Here is a 19,272-nt window from a genome sequence, read left to right on the forward strand (position 1 = left end):
GGTGTTTTTATGTGCGAGTTTATCTTCCCGTGTATGTAGTAGGTACCTACGTATTTTACACACTCTCATCGCAGAGTGTTGCAATATAATATTTCATGCATCACAGAATTAGATCACTACTAGACGATCTATTCATTCTATTTACCATCTATCTTAATTTTCATGCACACCTGTACTGAACAATGATCCTTGTAAGATGCTCTAGCTGCTAGCGCCAAGGCTCTCGAATTGCTTGAAACTATAATTGTATCGTGACAATGCCACTTAAGAATTGAGAAAAATCTGCTATGATGCTACTTACTGTCGTTATTCTCTTCATATCGGGCACTCTATTTTTCAGACCCTTTTAACTTTAAAGCCTATGACAGCCGTGCTCTCCTATAGACATCAGATTTTTTATTTCAGTGCCCATACAGCCCTTTTGAAGCGTAATCCTCCATTAAACTTCCCACGATCTTCCCATTGGTATCTATTTTCTCTCAGCAATCCACCTCATTATTGTTAGCATTGGACTGCTTCAAACTCTAGTACTAGATTGGCTTGGCTTCGTACATCGTCTAATTAGCTCTATTCTACCCATTTGGTACAGACAACCTCTCCATGCTGGTTGACGCCCGCGTGCTTTTAGTTATGTAGGGCTGTGTTTCTTGGTTGTTGTTGTGCCAAGTTCCTACTGCAATTCTTTGAACAGGATCAGGTTAGAATTATATTTACTTGCCCACATTGCTTGTATTATCTGCTTCTCGGACTTGTTAACTGTACTACCAACATATAATATTTTGAGTCTACCATTTCAGTCCTTCAATTTTTCAAATTTTCCTCCATAGCAAATATCATTCAACATTCCACGGGAATATTCCCGTGTTCTTTCTCCTCTTAACACTGCGTTGATACCATTATCTCGATTAGAGCCACTAGTATATCTATGAACTTATTTGTAAAAAGCTTCCCGTTAGACTATTTAGTCTTGTTTAGTTGTTTGGCACATGACCAAGATGTCGAATTGAGAGATTGTTTTGAGACACATTGTATAGAGACACATTGAGACACATAGTATTGTATAGAGAGACAGTCAAGCCTTAATATTTGCAGCGGTCGTAGTAGGTAATGCTTCCCTATTCAAAAATATCATCCAACATCTCTTTTCAATACCATCATCTCGATAACAGCGACTAGTATGTCACTAAGCTATTTAGTATGTGTACAAATTACGACTTTCTTGGCACGTGACTCTGCTGAAGTTTAGCGCTGATGCTAGTAAGTTGTACCTCGATATCTGCACCAGTTATACTAGATAATGCTCCCCGTGAATACATATAATCCTTCCTATCACGAGAAGATAACCGAGTTCTTCCTCCTCTCACTGTTTTTATACCATTATCACGATAACAGCGGCATAACGAGTATATCACGAAGCTATTTAGTATGTCTAGAAAAGCTTCCTGTTAGACTATAAAGTCTTTCTTGGCACATGACCGAGCTGGCTGAGAGTTGGGAGAGTGTTCATGTACCAGTTGAGTCTTGATACCTGCAGCAGTTGTATTAGGTGGTGCTCGGCTACAAGTGTCAGGGGGCGGCGGGGGCGGGCGTGCACTCCCTCTGGCTGTACTACAGCGGGCGGGGGGCGGCGATCGATCCGCCGCCCACGTGACCGCCCCTCCCGACTCCCGCTCTGGAGCGGCCGCCCCTGGACTAAGGCAGGGGGGCATCCGAGACAGCCTGCTACGCTGCTCGAGGTAACAATATTGCTTGGGTAAGGATTTAATTGTCAGGGGCGTATAATTCTCGCCGCTCCTTATATAACCATAAACAGATTTTATTTGTACTCTTCATTGTTTTATTTAGTTTTACATTAATTACATTATTGATTTGATGCATTGATATATTTAGTGTTATATTATTAGATCTGTTTTGGGTAAGACTTACTGTAGGAGTTATTTTAAGAACATGACCACTAATACTAAATTACCATTTTTAAGATTGTTATAGTAAAGCGCACTTGAAGTGAAATGACACTGAACTGCGCTTTATAAATGCCATTTTATTATTATGGAGAAAACTTACTGATAAAAAATATTGTTAATTTATTAAAAATCCGCTAAAACTATTCATATTCCTGTTAAAACGGGACTGCAGGCATCAGTGAATTAGTTATGTATGTGTTATGAGGATGTCTGAACACGTGTTCTGAAAAATTCCAATATTGTAATATTTCGTCATTATATACAGGGTTTTCCAATAAGAGGTGTTATTTTGAATAGCCCGCTATTTCGGTAGATGTTACTTTTGAAGCTGTCATTTTTTGACATTTGACAAGTAGAAACTACGCCATTAATAAAAATGGAACGATACACGCTTCAACAACGCATTGAAATTATTGAAATTCACTTGAGTTAATCAAATGCAAATCATCTTGAGTGATGAGGCCCATTTCCACCTCGGTGGCTTCGTCAACAAGCAAAATTGTCGCATCTGGGGCTCGGAAAACTCAAGAGTTATTGTTGCAAAGCCTCTCTATCCTCAAAGTGTGACTGTTTGGTGCGGTTTATGGTCCGGCGGAGTCATTGGACCTTACTTTTTCGAAAATGAGGCTGGAGCAACAGTTACGGTGAATGGATTGCGCTATCGAGAGATGATTAATGATTTTTTATGGCCGGAATTGGATGTTATTGATCTGGACAACGTTTACTTTCAACAAGACGGCGCTACGTACCACACAAGAAACGAAACCATTGATCTTTTACGATTGAATATCAAAATAACACCTCTTATTGGAAAATCCTGTATATATTAGGAAAAAGACACCTGTATGAACACGTATTCCGATGTATTCTGAGTACACTAATATTTCATTCCGAAATGGATTGCATTCACGTTTTTAAAAGGATTTCAATAAATCGGCCATCCTATTTTTCTCCGTGTACTCACAAATATAGCAAAAATTTTATACTCTTTATTTACAACGACTGTTTGTTCCCCAAATAACACAAATATAAATCGAGGATTTTGGGGAAACTGACATTTTTTTTCCAACAAAAACCTTATTAGTTTGGTTAGCCCGCATGAGTTTATTCTGGCTAAAACCTATTACGTCTTCAAGAATAGTAAAATATCTACTAAGGAAGCGAGGGGCCGTTTTAATTCAAGTGCTGTGCAATGAACCTTAGGATGCTGTTACACAATTGTTCAGGTAAATCATTTTAAAGAGTGCCCGTTTGAATGTATTTTTGCACACCGATAGCGGTTCAAAGGGGTTCTAAATAATATGGAACATCCGTTCGCAGTAGTCCTACGTTGGACAGTACACCACTGCAAAACAACAAAATTCTTTCAAATGATTCAACCGTAATTTGCGAAGATTCATTGTTATAATCTTTATGGAAATTTAACCATAACCTTTATGGGCATTGTGTGCACGAGAAATGGAAAGGCTGACAGAGATATTGAAAGAAGGGTAAATGCAGGTAACTCCATTAATGTAGGTCTGGACGCGGTTGGCGATAGCAAAATAATTTCCATAGAAGCGAAGCTAGCAGTCCACAATGGAGTGGTGTAACCTACCCTTATTTATGGCTGTGGGGCATAGAACTGGCAAAGGCATGATGAAAGTAGACTGAATGCTGTATTGTTTTTGTGGTAAAACCATGTATGATTGTATGAGAAATGTGGAGATCCGCAAAGAATACATTGCTGATGTAAGCGTAAAGAGTAAGATTAAGAAAGGGACGCTTAGATGGTTTGGGCATGTAGAGCGAATGAACGAAGAAAGGAGTGTAAGGAGAGTATATGACGCAAATGTGTGAATGAAGTCGAGGATGCCAGAGGAAGACATTGCACGATCAAGTGAGTCAGAATAATTGAATATTATGTATGAATGTGAATGAGGCAAGGAGTGTGTGCCAAGACCGAGTTGTTTGGCGGCCCTTCCTCTCTGCCTAACCCTGCGGGGAAACTGCGTGATGGTTAGTTAGTTAACCTTTGTAATGTTAAGACGTGTTGCGCTTCCTCCGCTTGAGGTGTTCATCATCGTGACAGGTGATACATCGAAATGGGACACATTGCCCTAATCATGGCCACTGGAAGTGCAACACGACTAATACCTCAAAAGTTAAACTACTTAACCTTGGCAAAGAATACACTGAAACAGCAAACGTAATATCATTTGACAGTAGGCAATACAAGTTGTTCGGTTTGGACATCTTAATATGGGACACAGCCTCGATGATGGTTTCTACAAGGCTGTCCGAGATATTGCCTTAAAAAGTAGGCCGGGAGAAATTAGCATTACATTTTACATACGAAGACTGTTTCCTTTTGCTTAAATGAAGGCCCTAATTCCACTTCGTCCCTGTGCGCACGCAGCCGTCGCGGCGCTGGCGGGTGTTCCCCTCCCCCGGAGGGGCGCGGGCGGCCCACTCCCCAGACCTCTAGTACAGCCAGTCGGCCCGGCCGAGCGCACCCCAACACACGCCAGACCCGCGCCGCTAAACACTTCCTAATCACCCCAAACCCCGCGAAGAGTTTACCCCTCAAAATTGGACCTCTCGTTGCAAAGTCGGTGTGCCAAGACTATCTAGGATACCACCAGATCTCGCCACGTGAGAACATTTTCCATTAATTCAACTTTTTTGCGTCCATTTCACTTAAAATCAACAATGTATACAGGTATTTTTGTATTAGACTTTTTCTTTTGACACTTTTAAGTCATTTCTCAAAAAAGAGTGTCACAAGGATTTAAAATTAACCCTCATTTATAATTTTTCTTTAAATCAAAATAAAATTTCCTAAAATTCTGTATAAATTGAGGATAGGGGTGTCTAATGTCACCCGAATGACATTAATATTATGAAGGTAAACATAGGAAAGGCCGATGAGCAATGAACTGAAACCATTTTTCTATTGCTGGCTCTAAATTATATCATTCACCACTTTGTTGTACTTTAATTTACCTAAGAGCGTCAAACTTTCCCGTTCATCCAAGTTTTCTATCCTGTGGGTGTTTATTCGTCACACTATTAAGGGGTTACTGTTTTAAGGGGTGTGTTTCCACTGTGTGCCTAGTCGCTAGTTTATATTCAATTAAGTTTGTTTAAGGGTGGTAGAACTTTTAACTGTTTTTACCTGGGGTTTAACCATCCCTCTTTATCTTTAAGGTGCAAGTTTACTGAAACCCATTTCAGATTTAATGAAATTTAACAAAGCAATGTAACTGTTAATACCGTAACCAAAGAGCTACACCTACGCACCTTTTTGCACAAAGATCTCTTAGCTAGCTGAACTCTCAACATGGAATTACATGGTATACATTATTTATTTTCAGCTAGGAAGGACGTTGAATTAAAATGTCTCGTTAAGTCGTTTACAATACCAAACAATTGTGTGGATTTTTCAATGTTACGATACAGTCCCTGCGTTTCGCGAATAATCCGTTTTAGAAATTAATAATCGCGTATTTATAAACCGCAGTGCATCGATTTTAACATAAATATGATTGGGATTGATTTCAAACGAATAAAAATAACAACCGAAAGTTGGTAAACAATCACTTACGAATGTGTTTATTCAGTCTAAACAACCAAAGGTACTGCCGCTCTTCAATCGTATGACGAATGAACCGGATCTGGATAGTCTGTATCATCTTTGCTGTCTCCATTTTTGGACCAGCTCAAGTATCTTACATTCTTTCTGCTTCATTTATTTCTATCTGATATTCTTGTCACTTTGAATATATCAACAGTGCGATCATTACATTCATAAGTCAGTTTTATATATTACTTTTGATTCTAACCTTTGGATGCTCTTCGATCACTTTAACTTATTTTCAATGACGCAAGTTAGCTAGTTAGTTAATCTTCATTGATAGTATATCATGTGGTCAACGAATGCCCGCTCCATTCATTCCCCGGCGGGATTGATGAGGTCCACATGGCGACGCCTGAGGCCCTAAAATGGCTCGCAGATCTAGATGTCCCCCTCTGACCCCCCACCATACGAAAGAAGAAGAAGATTGATAGTATATATGCTGGATAACGACTGCTATCCAGCATTGGATTCCTGCAACAAATTGTATCCATGGTTATAATAATATTTTGTCGTTAAGATAGTACAATAGTAGTTCTGTGTACAGTAATCCTCGCGTCCAAAAAATTATGTTTCTATTTTTCTCTTATTTACTAAATCAAAACGAAAATTTCCTCTGAAATACCTACCTACTTAATTATAAAGCGTATCATATTTTATGTAACATTTTTTTATTAAGAATGAGGAATTATACAATTTTTCCAAATAAACTTGATTATCTCAATGGCAATTCTTTTTTTAAACTTTCTTTTGGCAGGTAGGTAATAAGGTATTGAAAAAAATGCAAATCAGGTCCAAATAAACACGGCGATTTCACATTTAAAATTGGTCTTTATTGAACCATTCAAACGGCCACCATCTTGAACCGGAAACGAAACGTACAAATCAACAGTCAGACGAAACATAAAATGGTGGAGTTAAGCTAGCTAAGGATGGTTTTATAATATTATTTTATATAATCACATAATTTGAACAATTCATCAAATTTCAACGTTCATTTTCGGGTTCTGTAAAAGTCCTATTCAAGTTCTGTTATTATATTGTTATAGGCTAGTTGCTTGACAGAGCTGAAATAATAACAGAAATATAAAAAATCTTTCACAGAACTTGAAAATTAACTTCGAAATTTGAAGAATTGTTCAAATTCTCTTAAATAACATGTCCTTCAAACCCGTCAATAATAAGATAGTTTGTTTAAAAAATAAAATCTAGTAAGTAATTATTTGCACAGCTCCCTTGACTTGGTTTTCCACAAAAACGGCGCTATAAAAACTATCCACATATTATTTTATATCAATTATTATTTTAACGTTATTAATATATATTTTTCTACTACTCCGATATTCAAATTTCCCTGTAAAATTTAATTTACTTATAATATGTGACACCTGCTATTCTATTCCGTCCTTTTCAATTTTCCTCGACGGTTCGTTATTATTTTTATCAATGATGATTTCCAAATATCAACCGCGTAAATGTCATTCCATCTCGCTTGAAAGGAATCCTCCGTCTTCTTAACATTGAAAAGTAATCTAAATAAAAGCGAAGCATTTCCCCGACTAGATAACTGAAATGTCTACTCTCTCTCTCCGTTTATTAAAAGGGGTTGACATTGCTGTCAACAAGTTCCCCATTAACCGTTGACTGTTGACTGCTACCCCTTATCTCAGCGAAACATCAACAACTGAAGTGATCGTTTGACGATATCCTTAACGTTTGTGAATCGAAGACATAATGGAGAAAACGGATTGTTAAACTGAAAAGCACATATTATGGGAACAAAATGCTATTTTCGGTTGTGACTTTATCTGTAACTCCGGTTCAAGAGTCAAAATCGATTTTAGCCCTCACGATATATTAAGAGGCCTTATTAATAAAACATCATAAATTAAATGTATTATATAGATTATATTTTCATATTATAAAATGAAGGCCTCAGCAAGCCACCCAGTGAGGCCTACATTACTGGAAAACTTAAAATGTAAAAAATATTGTACCAAATAACAAACAAACAAATTATAAGCAAAAATTAGTCGCTTGTAATATCAATATAAATTGAAAATATCTCCCGAGTAAAAATAAATGCCTTCGACGGGAATTGAACCCGCGCCTTCTGATGTCTGGTCAGACGCTCAGGACCAATATGTACTTCAGTTCAATATGTACTAGTACTTCAATCAACAATTACTGATTATTATACTTTTTCCACCTGTAAACAACTAACTTTATTTTTGTAGTAAAGGCTTTGTTAGTACTAAATTTCCCACTAGATGGCGTCGAGACATATTATATCTACATTTGTTGGTGAAATTGACTTGTCAAATATTATTATTTTTTTAATGATAAACTAATTTTTAATTTATTCGTAATTTACTAAAAGTTTATTAGGAAACCTGTTAATTCATTCGTAAGGCCTGCAATCCCGTTTTAATTGGAATCACCAATAATTTAAAGACATTCACAATAAATTAGCAATAGTCCTTTTTCTTCGTGTAGAACTTTTGCTTTGAATTTTAATGTCATTATTTTCAATATTTAAAAAAAGGACGAGTTGTGTCGGAGAATTTGAATAATTCTTCAAATTTCAACGTTCATTTTCAAGTTCTGCTTTATTTCAGTTCTTTAAAACTAGCCTATAATGATATAAAAACAGAACTTGAATATGAGTTTCACGGAACCCAAAAATGAACATTGAAATTTTGATGAATTGTTCTAATTCTTCGTAACAACCCGTCCTGTTCAAACAAGCGATAACATACCTACCTATAATATAATATTTGTAACAGATTATTTAAATTGCTATTTTCAAAATTGGAACTGATTTGTTGAGAATTCAGACTATCCCCATTGATGTATTTATATTTAGATGAAAAACAAAGCGAAAAAATTGGTTCTGCTTTTTTGCCTCCAATTAGTCCAATTTCACCTCCAACGCTCTAACGCTGAACGAACGGAAACTACCGAATCCGGACCCCGCGCATCACTATTCAAGTGATAATAGTGGAACACGTTTCGACGAGATTTTAAGCACGCAATAGCTCCCAATTAAATGTATATACATGCATTGCATAAGAGCTTTCGTAAAAGTTAAACACTTACTTTAATTAAAAGCCTTACTAATAAACGTTCTTTAAATTTTATGCAAATATTGGTCATCGGTTATGTAAAATTTACAATTACAATTTAGTTGCCTGGATGGAGGGATGGCCCCTGATGGCCCTCTGGAGATGGAAGATGTTCAAATATTCCCTTCTTTTCCGTTTTTTGTTGTGCCTGCTATGTGTTGTTATTTTTTTATCGGATTTTTTTTGTTATTTCAAAATATGGAATGTATTGCATTGTTCTACCCCCTCAAACATTCTGGAATAAATTATTATTACAATATGTTTAGTAGTAAGGGGTTAGTAAAGTTAAGTTACATCACGTTATGGATCAAACTTCGAAACAATTACCTACATTTAATATTTCACTTAAAATTCGTCTCCGGTAAGGCATATTCCTTGTTTTTATTTTTTTTTTTTATGCAGGCTGTTTTCTAATAAACTTTTAGTACAACCTAAAATATCGGAACACGTGTTCATGCACCTGCACCATGCCTTAATAATATAAAAAAATGACGAAATACGAAACTATTATTATTGTTATGAATACGTGTTCCGACATCGTGATTATAAATTTCTTCTTTACTAAAAGTTTCACAGGAAACCTATCAATTCATTCGTTCAGGGCCTGCAATCCCATTTTTAACTGGATTACGCATAATTTGAAGATATTCTTAATAAATTAGCAATATTTTATATTAATTAGTTTTCTCCGTGCAATACAATTCTGAAAATTATCGATTATTTCGAAAAAGAAATCCAATTATTTTTATTTTTATTTTTTTGCTTTCATAATATAGCTTAGGCCATAGTTGGGCAACATTGTTAGGTACATCTTAATATTTCCACAAAATAATAGTTACCTCGTAGAAAATTTCTCTCCAATCTCCAATAGTTGTAATTTCTCAAATCTCGGAAATAAAACAAGACCGTGAGAAGCGTCGTATCATTGTGACGTAATGCAGAGTAAGTACGTTCGCACGTTGCTTGCAATACTCGGAACAGGTAAATCCGGCTCCTTTCACATTAACAATAATAATATCTTATAAACAATAACACAGAATGCCGGATGAGCAATCAACATTATGATTATCTTCAAACTTCATCCTGACAATTCAATACCAGCCAATCTCTCCAACATAAAATGAAGTATCTGGAGTTTGTTTCAACTAGAACATTACGGTAAAATGAACACAATGAAGTAACATTATTTCCATATACACCAGGCAAACAGTTCCTTCGTGGCGTTGGCCGTGTGTGGTCTGGCATTGTCGTGCAGCAAGCTGATTCCCTTTGTCAGCATACCTCTCCTCTTGTTTTGAAACGTCTTCCGCAATTTTTTAGGGTCTCACAGTATCTTGCAGAGTTGATGGTCTCCCCTTGAGGCAGATATTCAATCAAAATTATGCCTTGACAGTCCCACTGCTTGAAGTGAAATGACACTAAACTGCGCCATACAAATGCCATGTTATTATTATTCTTAGTTTGCAACCCAAGTTTCACCTCCAGTAACGATGGAGCGGAGAAATTCATCTCCGTGGAGTTTGCAGCGCCTCAAAAACTCTTGTCCGGCTTCTATGTATGTATTACCTAATTCCAATCGTCGTGATTACAAAATAAATTGAGGCATAAAAAGGCGCTTATAATGTTATTTTACAAGATGTTCGAAACGTATTACAATCTTTATTACTGTCTTAAATAATCTTATTTCTCACTAATCGCTCTAAGCCAGTGTCCGCAAAACTTTTTTTAATTCACAGCACACTGATGAATGGGATTTGTTCCACGATACACCAAGTATTTTGCCTTAAAAAAGTAAATGTAATTTTTAATATGAATAAAGGAACTCATTGTGGAGATTTTTTTTATATTGTGCTCACTCACTCACACTCACCCTCGGTCACTGACAATCACTAACACTACGCTGCGTCACTGTATCCCTCGTGCGTGTCGCGTCATGACGTGAAAATATTTAATTTACCCGGCGTTGCTCGACTTTTCTCTACTTTCTATACATACAATATGCGTGTATAAACTAAGCGCACAAACAAACAGACGCAGAAAGCGACTTTATTTTATACTATTTAGATTGAAAAGTTTTGAGGCTCCTTCCTTCGTGGCACACCTGAGACTTTTTGCGGCACACAGTTTGGCAAACACTGCTCTTAGCCAATGGTTTGTTTTCTACGTGTTCTCTGTTTTCTCCCTAGCAACCCCGGGGATTTTCCACCTCGTCGTAAATAACAAGTTGTGGGTTCCGGAGAAAATAATCCAGCGATCGCATTAAAATCTTTTAGTGCTTTCTTTGAGAAAACTGTAGTAAAACGGTGTTGGCACTTTGGAAATGACGAACGGAGTAAATAAAACTCGGATTATATGACCTTTTATTTATTTATAACGGGGAGAGAAAGGCCTTGGTGGAGTGTAGTGATTAATGATAAATATCGGTGACTGATACAAAACACGACGTTGAATAATATTATGGTGATGATGATATTGCGTTATCATCGTTCAGAGTTGTTATATTCCTAACACCCCCTCCCCTCTAGAGACCCCTTAAACACGACGAATAAAGTCGATGGTTGGAATTTCGAATTCTATACAATCGATCTAACTTACTTCCTAATAAATACGAAATAAACTCTTAAATTATTTGAATGAATTTAAAAACGATGCCTTTTTAATTATCGATTTATATTAACGTGGATAATTTGATTATTCCGCTAGTTACGTACCCAACTTTGAAAAACAGCATAATTGCTGACAAAATCAATAGTTATTTTATTAAGTTACGTATGATTAAAAATTAAATCATATCGTGAGTTACTCCTATCCTTATCCTTAATTCCTCTTCCTTTTCCTTCTTATTCGTTTTAAAGTAAAATAAAACTTCTATCTCTAACCAAAATTATAGTATGAAACCTTTTAGACTTCCTATGTATATATTTATCTTTGTATTATAAAAGAAGTTTGATTCTTCATTTGAATAGTAAAGTTGTTGTGTTATAAATATGTAAATTTCACGTGAAATTGATAACTGAATGTGAAATATAATATTTTTCTGAATGTCCAGTAGTGTTAGTGCCTGTATTGGTTATTAACTATCCCGCAGCCAAGTGGGGGAGTAGGTAGTACCCAAAATTACTATCTTCCTTAAATTAGCTTAAATACTTTACATATCATTTTAGTATTTTACGTATTCCTGCGCAAATACATAAGTTAACATTAATAATTGACTGAATAATCGGGATTTCTATAGTTTAAAAGCCCATAAGACAGAAAAATGCATGGGGTCGTCGGAAGACCCACTTGGTTGCAGAAGTTTTGTTTGGCATCTTGGCCTGTCAAGAGTTAAAGTTACTACGCATTATTTGAACACAACAGTCTATGCTTGGTTTACCTATCTTAAGATTTTATAAACGTAACGTTTTAGCAGGAAAAACAAGAAGAAAACCATTCATGCTCATTATTTACATTGATTGTTGAAGACGGTTTCCGTAGCAAATAACAAATCTTTTGTCAGTCAGGACTCCTTTGAGTTGCACTCTCGGAGTGATTGAACCTGAATGGCACATCTATTTAAAGTTTATTTTTCCTTCACTTTTTAGAGATTTTCCCGAAGCGCTTTATTTCTGGGAAAACGACGCAAATACAACATGAAAGACTTCGCGGATTGTAATATGAAGATCGCATTCGACGGTGATTTCCAGTATTTTATTATTAAATACATTTCCAAACGGTAGGCGGGATCCATAAATCTCATTTGCACATTAGCGGCGGTTAGTGAGTATTTTTATTCGCGTTATATTTGCCAACATATGATGTGCAATGGGGATCTTGTTCATTCTTTTATGGCCACTTTGTTTTTATGTCTGCTTATTATTAGCTGAATATAAATCAACTGTTTGACTCGGCATTTTCATCGAGCTTTCTTTTACTTTGTATTAAGAACATCATAATTTATTTTGATTTTTTTTCTTTACTCTCCAAAAATCGTAATACAATCACTAACTAAAATTAATTGAACCTGAAGCAATGAACAAAATATCTAACGGCATTTTTTTTTATGTAGGTAACACGAATAAAATTAAACACAGGTAATTTAATGTTTAAAGAAGAGTCGAGAAGAACCAAGAAGAGACAAGAAAGGGCGAGAAAATGCAAGAAGAGTCAAGGCGAGCCAAGAAGAGTCAAGAAAAATCAAGAAGAAACAAGAAGGGGTTAGAAGATGCAAGAAGAGTCAAGGCGAGCCAAGAAGTGTCGAAAAGAATCAAGAAGAAACAGGAAAGGGCTAGAAGATGCAAGAAGAGTCAAGTAGATTAAAGAAGAACGAGCCGAGAAAAGAAAATAGGGGCGAGAAGATGCACGAAGACTCAAGGCGAGCCAAGAAGATTCAAGAAGAACCAAGAAGAGCCAAGAAAAGACAAAAGGGGCCGAGAAGATGCAAGAAGAGGCGAGGCGAGTCAAGAAGAGTCAAGGCGAGCCAAGAAGAGTCAAGAAGAACCATGAAGAGGCAAGAAGGACGACGCAAGGGGTAAAAAATATCGCTCAATCAATTCATTTTTTCCTGCACATCCTAAATTCCAATATTGACTTATTAGTTAGCCATGTATCGATTGAACTCCAACATCCTTCCTTTCTTTACGTGTTCCAAGCCCACGAAGAGAAATCGATTGTTGCCCTGCGATAAATTAACAGGCCTTATTAATAAAACATCTTTTTAAAAACGTTTTACTGATTTGCCTTGATAATATATAATGACGATACTAAGAATTATCGTTGTAATGCAAAAATATTCGGATTAACACGAACACATGTTCCGACATCATGATAATATATTCGTAATTTACTAAAAGTTTATCAGGAATCCTGTCAATTAATTCGTAAGACCTGCAATCCCGTTTTAACCAGAATTACCAATAATTTGAAGAGATTCTTAATAAATTAGCAATATTCATTTTTCTCCGTGCCCTAACAAACCAGTGCACCCTGGTGCACCGGTCTCACCGGGACAGGAGTGCTCCTGGCTGGGGTGGTACAATCGTATCGTATCGTGTCGTATCGTATCGTATCGTATCGTCTCATTATTGTCGTCAGAACTGTTATTTTTTTAAAATTATTCTGTCTTCCATCTATCCATTTGGTCGATGGTCCCAAGTGTTTATTTTATCTGACTTGCTCCGTTATGGGAGTGAACTTTTCTTTGTTTTATATTCTGTATCCAAAGATCTTGATTCTTGACTGGGTTAGTGCCAATCGAAACGCCTAACAGAATCGACGCCATTTTCGTAAATCATTTTCTTTGGTGGAATTTTTTTGTGGTTTCAGCGGGAAATTGTTGATAGAGTGTTTCGAATTAGGAACTCCGGCGCTCTTTCGTTTTCTTATCGACCGAGTGATGAAATTGTTTTGTTTTAGTGCTTTTTTCTTTTATTATTTTGTGATTGTGGTGCGTTGTTGTGATGTTTGATTTTCTGGAAAGAAAATGTACGTGGCGCCCTTTTCTTTTCATAGGTTAAGTTTTAAGCTTTTTATTTATTTATTTACTAACAATCTTGTTACTAACAGCACGGCAATATTGGGCGTATTGCTTTCTACCATTATCGCATGAGCGTAGCATTTCGACCGTTTTGCATTTCGTCTGTCTGTAAATTTGTTTATAAATTTCGTTTCCAGATGGTACCCGTTTTAATGTTTCATTAAAGATTAGTTTTTCATAAGTGAAATCATCGTGTTTATTTTTTTAAAGAATATTTTATTTTTTTACTGTACCCGGCGTTGCTGCAGGTTATCCTTATCCTTTTTAAGACATATAATTCCCTGGTACATTATTTTGACGTACCTCCTGAGGTTTAGCCAGCGTCAGCAATGAAGTGCCCAAAAATATATTTTTACGACTTGATCATAAAACATCGACTTTCCTCTACTTTCAATATATATAATATGCATGTATCATATATGTAAACTTTCCTGACGAAATTCTCTAAATGATAGTGAAAACCCTATCAAAATCCGTTGCGTAGTTTAGAAGAACTAAGCGCACAGACGAGAGACGAGACGAGACGAGAGAGACGCGGATAGGGACTTTATTTTACACTATTTAAAGATTTGGAATTTATTATTCGCGTGTTTTCAATATGATGGTACCCACCTGCCTGGAAAACTAAATGTAATTGAGATATTTACGTTACTTTGTAGACATTGTATGATTCCTTATTCAAAAATAAATAAACTACCTATATGATTTATAATTAACCCTAGAAGCCTTATCTACGCCTGCGAGGCGTACACACAATCTTAAATTTTATTTCTCTTTCTAACGGTTGAAGTTAGCGCCTCGTGCTCTTTAACCAACCCAGTGGCCGACAGGAGCTCGCCGATGGTACCTGCATCACTAAGGTAAGTCCAGCCATTTTTGAGTTTTTGAGGTATAGTACGCCTGCGAGACGTATGTTTAGGCTTTGTGTAACTTTTAACTAAGATTATATGTTTTTACTTTCGTTAATTTTTCATCCATTTTGTGTTTATTTTGGCATTGTTTCAGATACCAGTATGTCACGGTCTAATATATTAAACAGTAACTATATATTGAAAATTTTAGACTAAGAAGATAGTCTTTCTCTGGGAGAATCAGCTCCTGAAGACGAGGACAGCCAGTTTGGACGAAATTCAAAGCGAAGATGAGAATAACTATAAAACTGAAGAGGCTTTCCCTTTACAAGAATCTGCTCCCACTGAAGAAGCCGACTCAAAATTTCAAAATTAGTACTAGCATTTGATGCTGCTCATGCTTTTAATCTGCCGACTCATGCCAAAATTATCGTGTTCCTGGAAATACTCTTCGCGGTAAGAATGGACGCGGGATGTTTGGTCAGCAAATAGGGGTCAATCATCTCACAGAACTTCAGCTATGAATGAAGTCCGCACCTCTCGAGGACCAGCTCAAATTAAAAATTAAATCTACTGGGCACTTTTCGATCAAATAAGCGGGAAATTCACGAAAAATTGAAGAGCTCGAGATTTCGACCTGTTGGCAATTCTACGTTTTGTTTTGATGGCCCTCTGATACTTTTATCGTACAAACCACCTGTAAATATGGTATACCTTTTATCTTATGATGAAAATGCAATACTTAATAATTCAAGTGGCAAACCAGACATGATTCATTTCTAGAACCAAACAAAAGGAGGAGTAGATAAATTTGATCAAATGTGCTCCTCAATGTGGTGCAGCCGCAAAACTAATAGATGGTCAATGACTGTATTCTATGGCATCTTGAACATGGTTTTTGTCAATTCTGCTGTTATTGATGGCCACAAAATGATCAAATAAACCATCAAACAAAAGAGAATTCATTAAACAACTCAGCACAGATTCGGTTAAGCCTTGGATGGAGATGAGACTTGAAACTCCGACTTATATGACAAAAAGGCAAAATATAAGCCAAATTCTCGCAAAACCTACTGATTCAGGTAATAAACTTCAGGCACGAGAACCAGAGCCCAAACAAAAATAAATACTGAGCTTTTTGCTGCTAAAAAAATAGAATGTCGAAATTAGAGTGCTGTAAGTGCAAAAAGTCAGTATTTTCTGAGCACAAAGTTGATGTCTATGTAGATTGCTCTAAAATTAAAGCTAGTAATTAAAAGCATGATTACTTTTAATGTTTGCCCTATGAATAAGAAATTAATGTTAAAAAATATAAGTTTATATTAAAAAAACATATGTTCAAGTTGATTTTTAAGAAGATGATTTTTTTGTTTGAATATAAGCATAATGATTTGACACGTTGTAATAAATACATGTGATAGTAGTTTTCATTGATAAAACTGTGTTTTATTATTAGTTTATATACCAACCTTAATTTTCCATGAAAGAATAGGGCACAAGTAGGTATATATTGGCCTACAGGCTGTCATTTACATGTGCACGCCTCTGAGACGTATGTTAAGGCTTTATGTACCTATAAAATAGATTAGGCTTCTAGGGTTAACTATGTAAGAACATAAGTACTTACTTACCAATCATATGATTTCAGAGGAAATTTTGGTACTGATTTATTAAATGAGTGGAAATAAAATAGTAGCAAATTCTGCATAACTTGATTAATCTAACATTAATAATTATTGGTCGTGTTGGAATTATTTGTAACCATGGACAAACTCAATAAAAGTTTTAACAGTTCTCGTTTTCTGTGGATACCATGGATGTAAATTATCATCTGCCCGACTAACCAAACCTAAAACAACTTTTTTCTGCGAACACCGCATTAGAGTCGCAACAACTCGGGGCTAGTGATATCTCCAATTGGGCTATTTGGTGAGATTAAAGGCAATGGGAGGGAAAGGAAATGTGGAACAGGAAGGATGAGAAGTACCTGGTTATTCAGACCTGGTCACCAAACACTCCGATGGATTCTCCTTCTTATATTAATTAATCATTATTATCTTGATGAACGGATTGCAATCTTAAGAGCAACGTCAGGTGAGAATGCTGTGCTTATTCTACCAATATTTCAATGGAAGTTGCTCCGAGGAACTGGTGGCATTGATTCATTCGGCACCCGTGCACAAAAAAGCGCGAAACGCGTGTCTAATATTTTTACATCTAACATTTAACGTGTCTAACATTTAAGGAACGTTTGAGAACGGGTCGTTTCTACGACTCGTTCTTGAGTTCAACAGCTCGGATGTAAAACGATTTGCCGTCCTCTGTTTTTCCTCCCTCCCACAACATGAGTCTCATGATCTCTTTATTCTCTCCTCAAAAAGACACAGCATTCCCAAATATGATAATGCCTCCTGTGTCGCGCGTTGCAAATATAAATAAAATTCAAGCAACGTTGCAATGATTCTGGATGGTGGTCTTTCAACAGGGTGATATTGAGAGTATCTACTACTCTTGTAGGTAAGTCTTATCATCCGTTGAAAGAATGCCACTTTCCAAAATTTTAGAATATCTCATCTTTTATTTGAAAAATCGCTTCGTCACCATGAAGAGCGATAAAATCCTTATATTCTCAATCGCACCTGAAAAAAATCCTTAAAACCTCCCCCTGTACTTAACGCTATACGCTATTAGACCGAATGCAACAGTTGGGGAGCCCGCGAGATCTCGTAGATACACCAGTGAAGTGCCATCGAAGGGTAAACGACGGTGATCACCCTCTTTACCTGGCTGTCGCCTCTCGAGGGAGGCTGCTTGGGAGCGCTGCCGTCACTTGACATTGCGGGCAAGGGCTGAAGCGACGCTGAGTAGCGTTCGCCGGATTAAAATCTTGCCGAGGGATTATTGTGGCGCGAATTTCTTCTTTTCATGCTTTTATTTTTAGCTCGGTGAATTCGTGACCCCGCGTTTCGGTTTTTACGGGTTGAATGTTGAGTGAACGAACTTTGACCTCGGGAAATTGTATTCAACAAATCTCAGTATTTCATGTTCAATTTGTATCATTTTGTACGAATGAATCTTTGGATCAACTGTCGGAAATTCAGATGTCTTATTGGTTTAAAATAGTTAATTTGGTACGCAATACGTGCGAATGTTGTATTCGTTTGTAAATCTACATTACATTTGAGTCGATTTTGTAGTATATTTTTTTTATAATTTGTAATTTTTCAATATTTTAGGTTCTCTATGTGATGCTTCACGCTAGTATAATGTAAAAAAATAGTAAATTGTTTTTATTGTTATTTTGATATTATGGTTTGTTTAATTAACTAAAGCCATTTCAAAGTTTCGTTTCTAAATTGTGGTCTTTCAACGGATCGATACTGAGAGTGTCTACCATTATGTTAATTTCATTTTTAATGTTACAACGCAAAGTGCTATAAGTTCTTATACATAATATATACTTTGTAATTTTAGAATTTGCGAATCAAGTACCAATTACATGCATGGTTGTTATTGAATTAAAATAATTAAAATTCACCGACTTAATATTTATGTTCAAAATCGTAATTGGTAGTATAGGCAGCCCCAATTTACTTAACCTCAATGAATTTCATGTACTTGCGCGAGCTACTCGTTCCAAAATAATGTTTAAATGTATCAATACCAGGGTTGAGCATTGAAAATACTCACTTATATATAAATTACATGAAGTTAGTAATAGATAAGCAGATGTGGCGGATCTATTTAACTGCACGCAAGGTAGGTACAAGAGGGCTATGCTATCAAATCTTTTCAATCAATATTAATTTAATCTAATTCTACCTTATTTGCACTATAGAAACTTATGTACTTGTATCTCTTGTTTACTAATTTATTAAACTATTTAACTGCAAGAAGGCTATAATATCATATATTTTCAATAAATGTTAATTAAACCTAGAAAGTCTACTTAGAAGTTTTGAGTGTACCTGCATCTCTTACTCTAATATCATTATAGAGTTTCTGATCATTGTATACTTTCTGATGTCATTGTATTTGATTTACTGTTTATGGTATATTTATACCGTTGATATTAAAATAAATAAATAAGTAGACAAGACAAAAGAAAAAATATATAATCGCCCTGGTGTAAGACCACGATTCAGAATTGAAACTTTATTTGAAATTGCTTTAGTAGTGTATGGTGACCAGATCTGAATAG

General features: G+C 36.0%; 1 protein-coding gene across 2 annotated transcripts in view; it reads left to right on the forward strand.

Annotated features, from left to right (window-relative positions):
* cyst (rho guanine nucleotide exchange factor 18 cysts) overlaps positions 1-19,272 on the forward strand; it is a 183,990-nt gene that overhangs the window by 66,525 nt on the left and 98,193 nt on the right. The window contains exon 1 of one of the 2 annotated variants that reach the window (XM_089646422.1): positions 14,104-14,195. The exons of the other annotated variant lie outside the window; for it this stretch is intronic. Within the exon in view, the coding sequence (XP_089502548.1) occupies positions 14,144-14,195 (52 nt within the window). The 5' untranslated portion in view covers positions 14,104-14,143. Of the gene's footprint in view, positions 1-14,103; positions 14,196-19,272 lie in introns of those variants that run through there. 2 annotated transcript variants of the gene reach the window in all.

The sequence above is a fragment of the Hesperophylax consimilis genome, chromosome 24 (genome assembly GCF_061612785.1).
Source record: "Hesperophylax consimilis isolate HC1 chromosome 24, BYU_Hcon_1.0, whole genome shotgun sequence".
NCBI classification, from domain to species: Eukaryota; Metazoa; Arthropoda; class Insecta; order Trichoptera; family Limnephilidae; genus Hesperophylax; species Hesperophylax consimilis.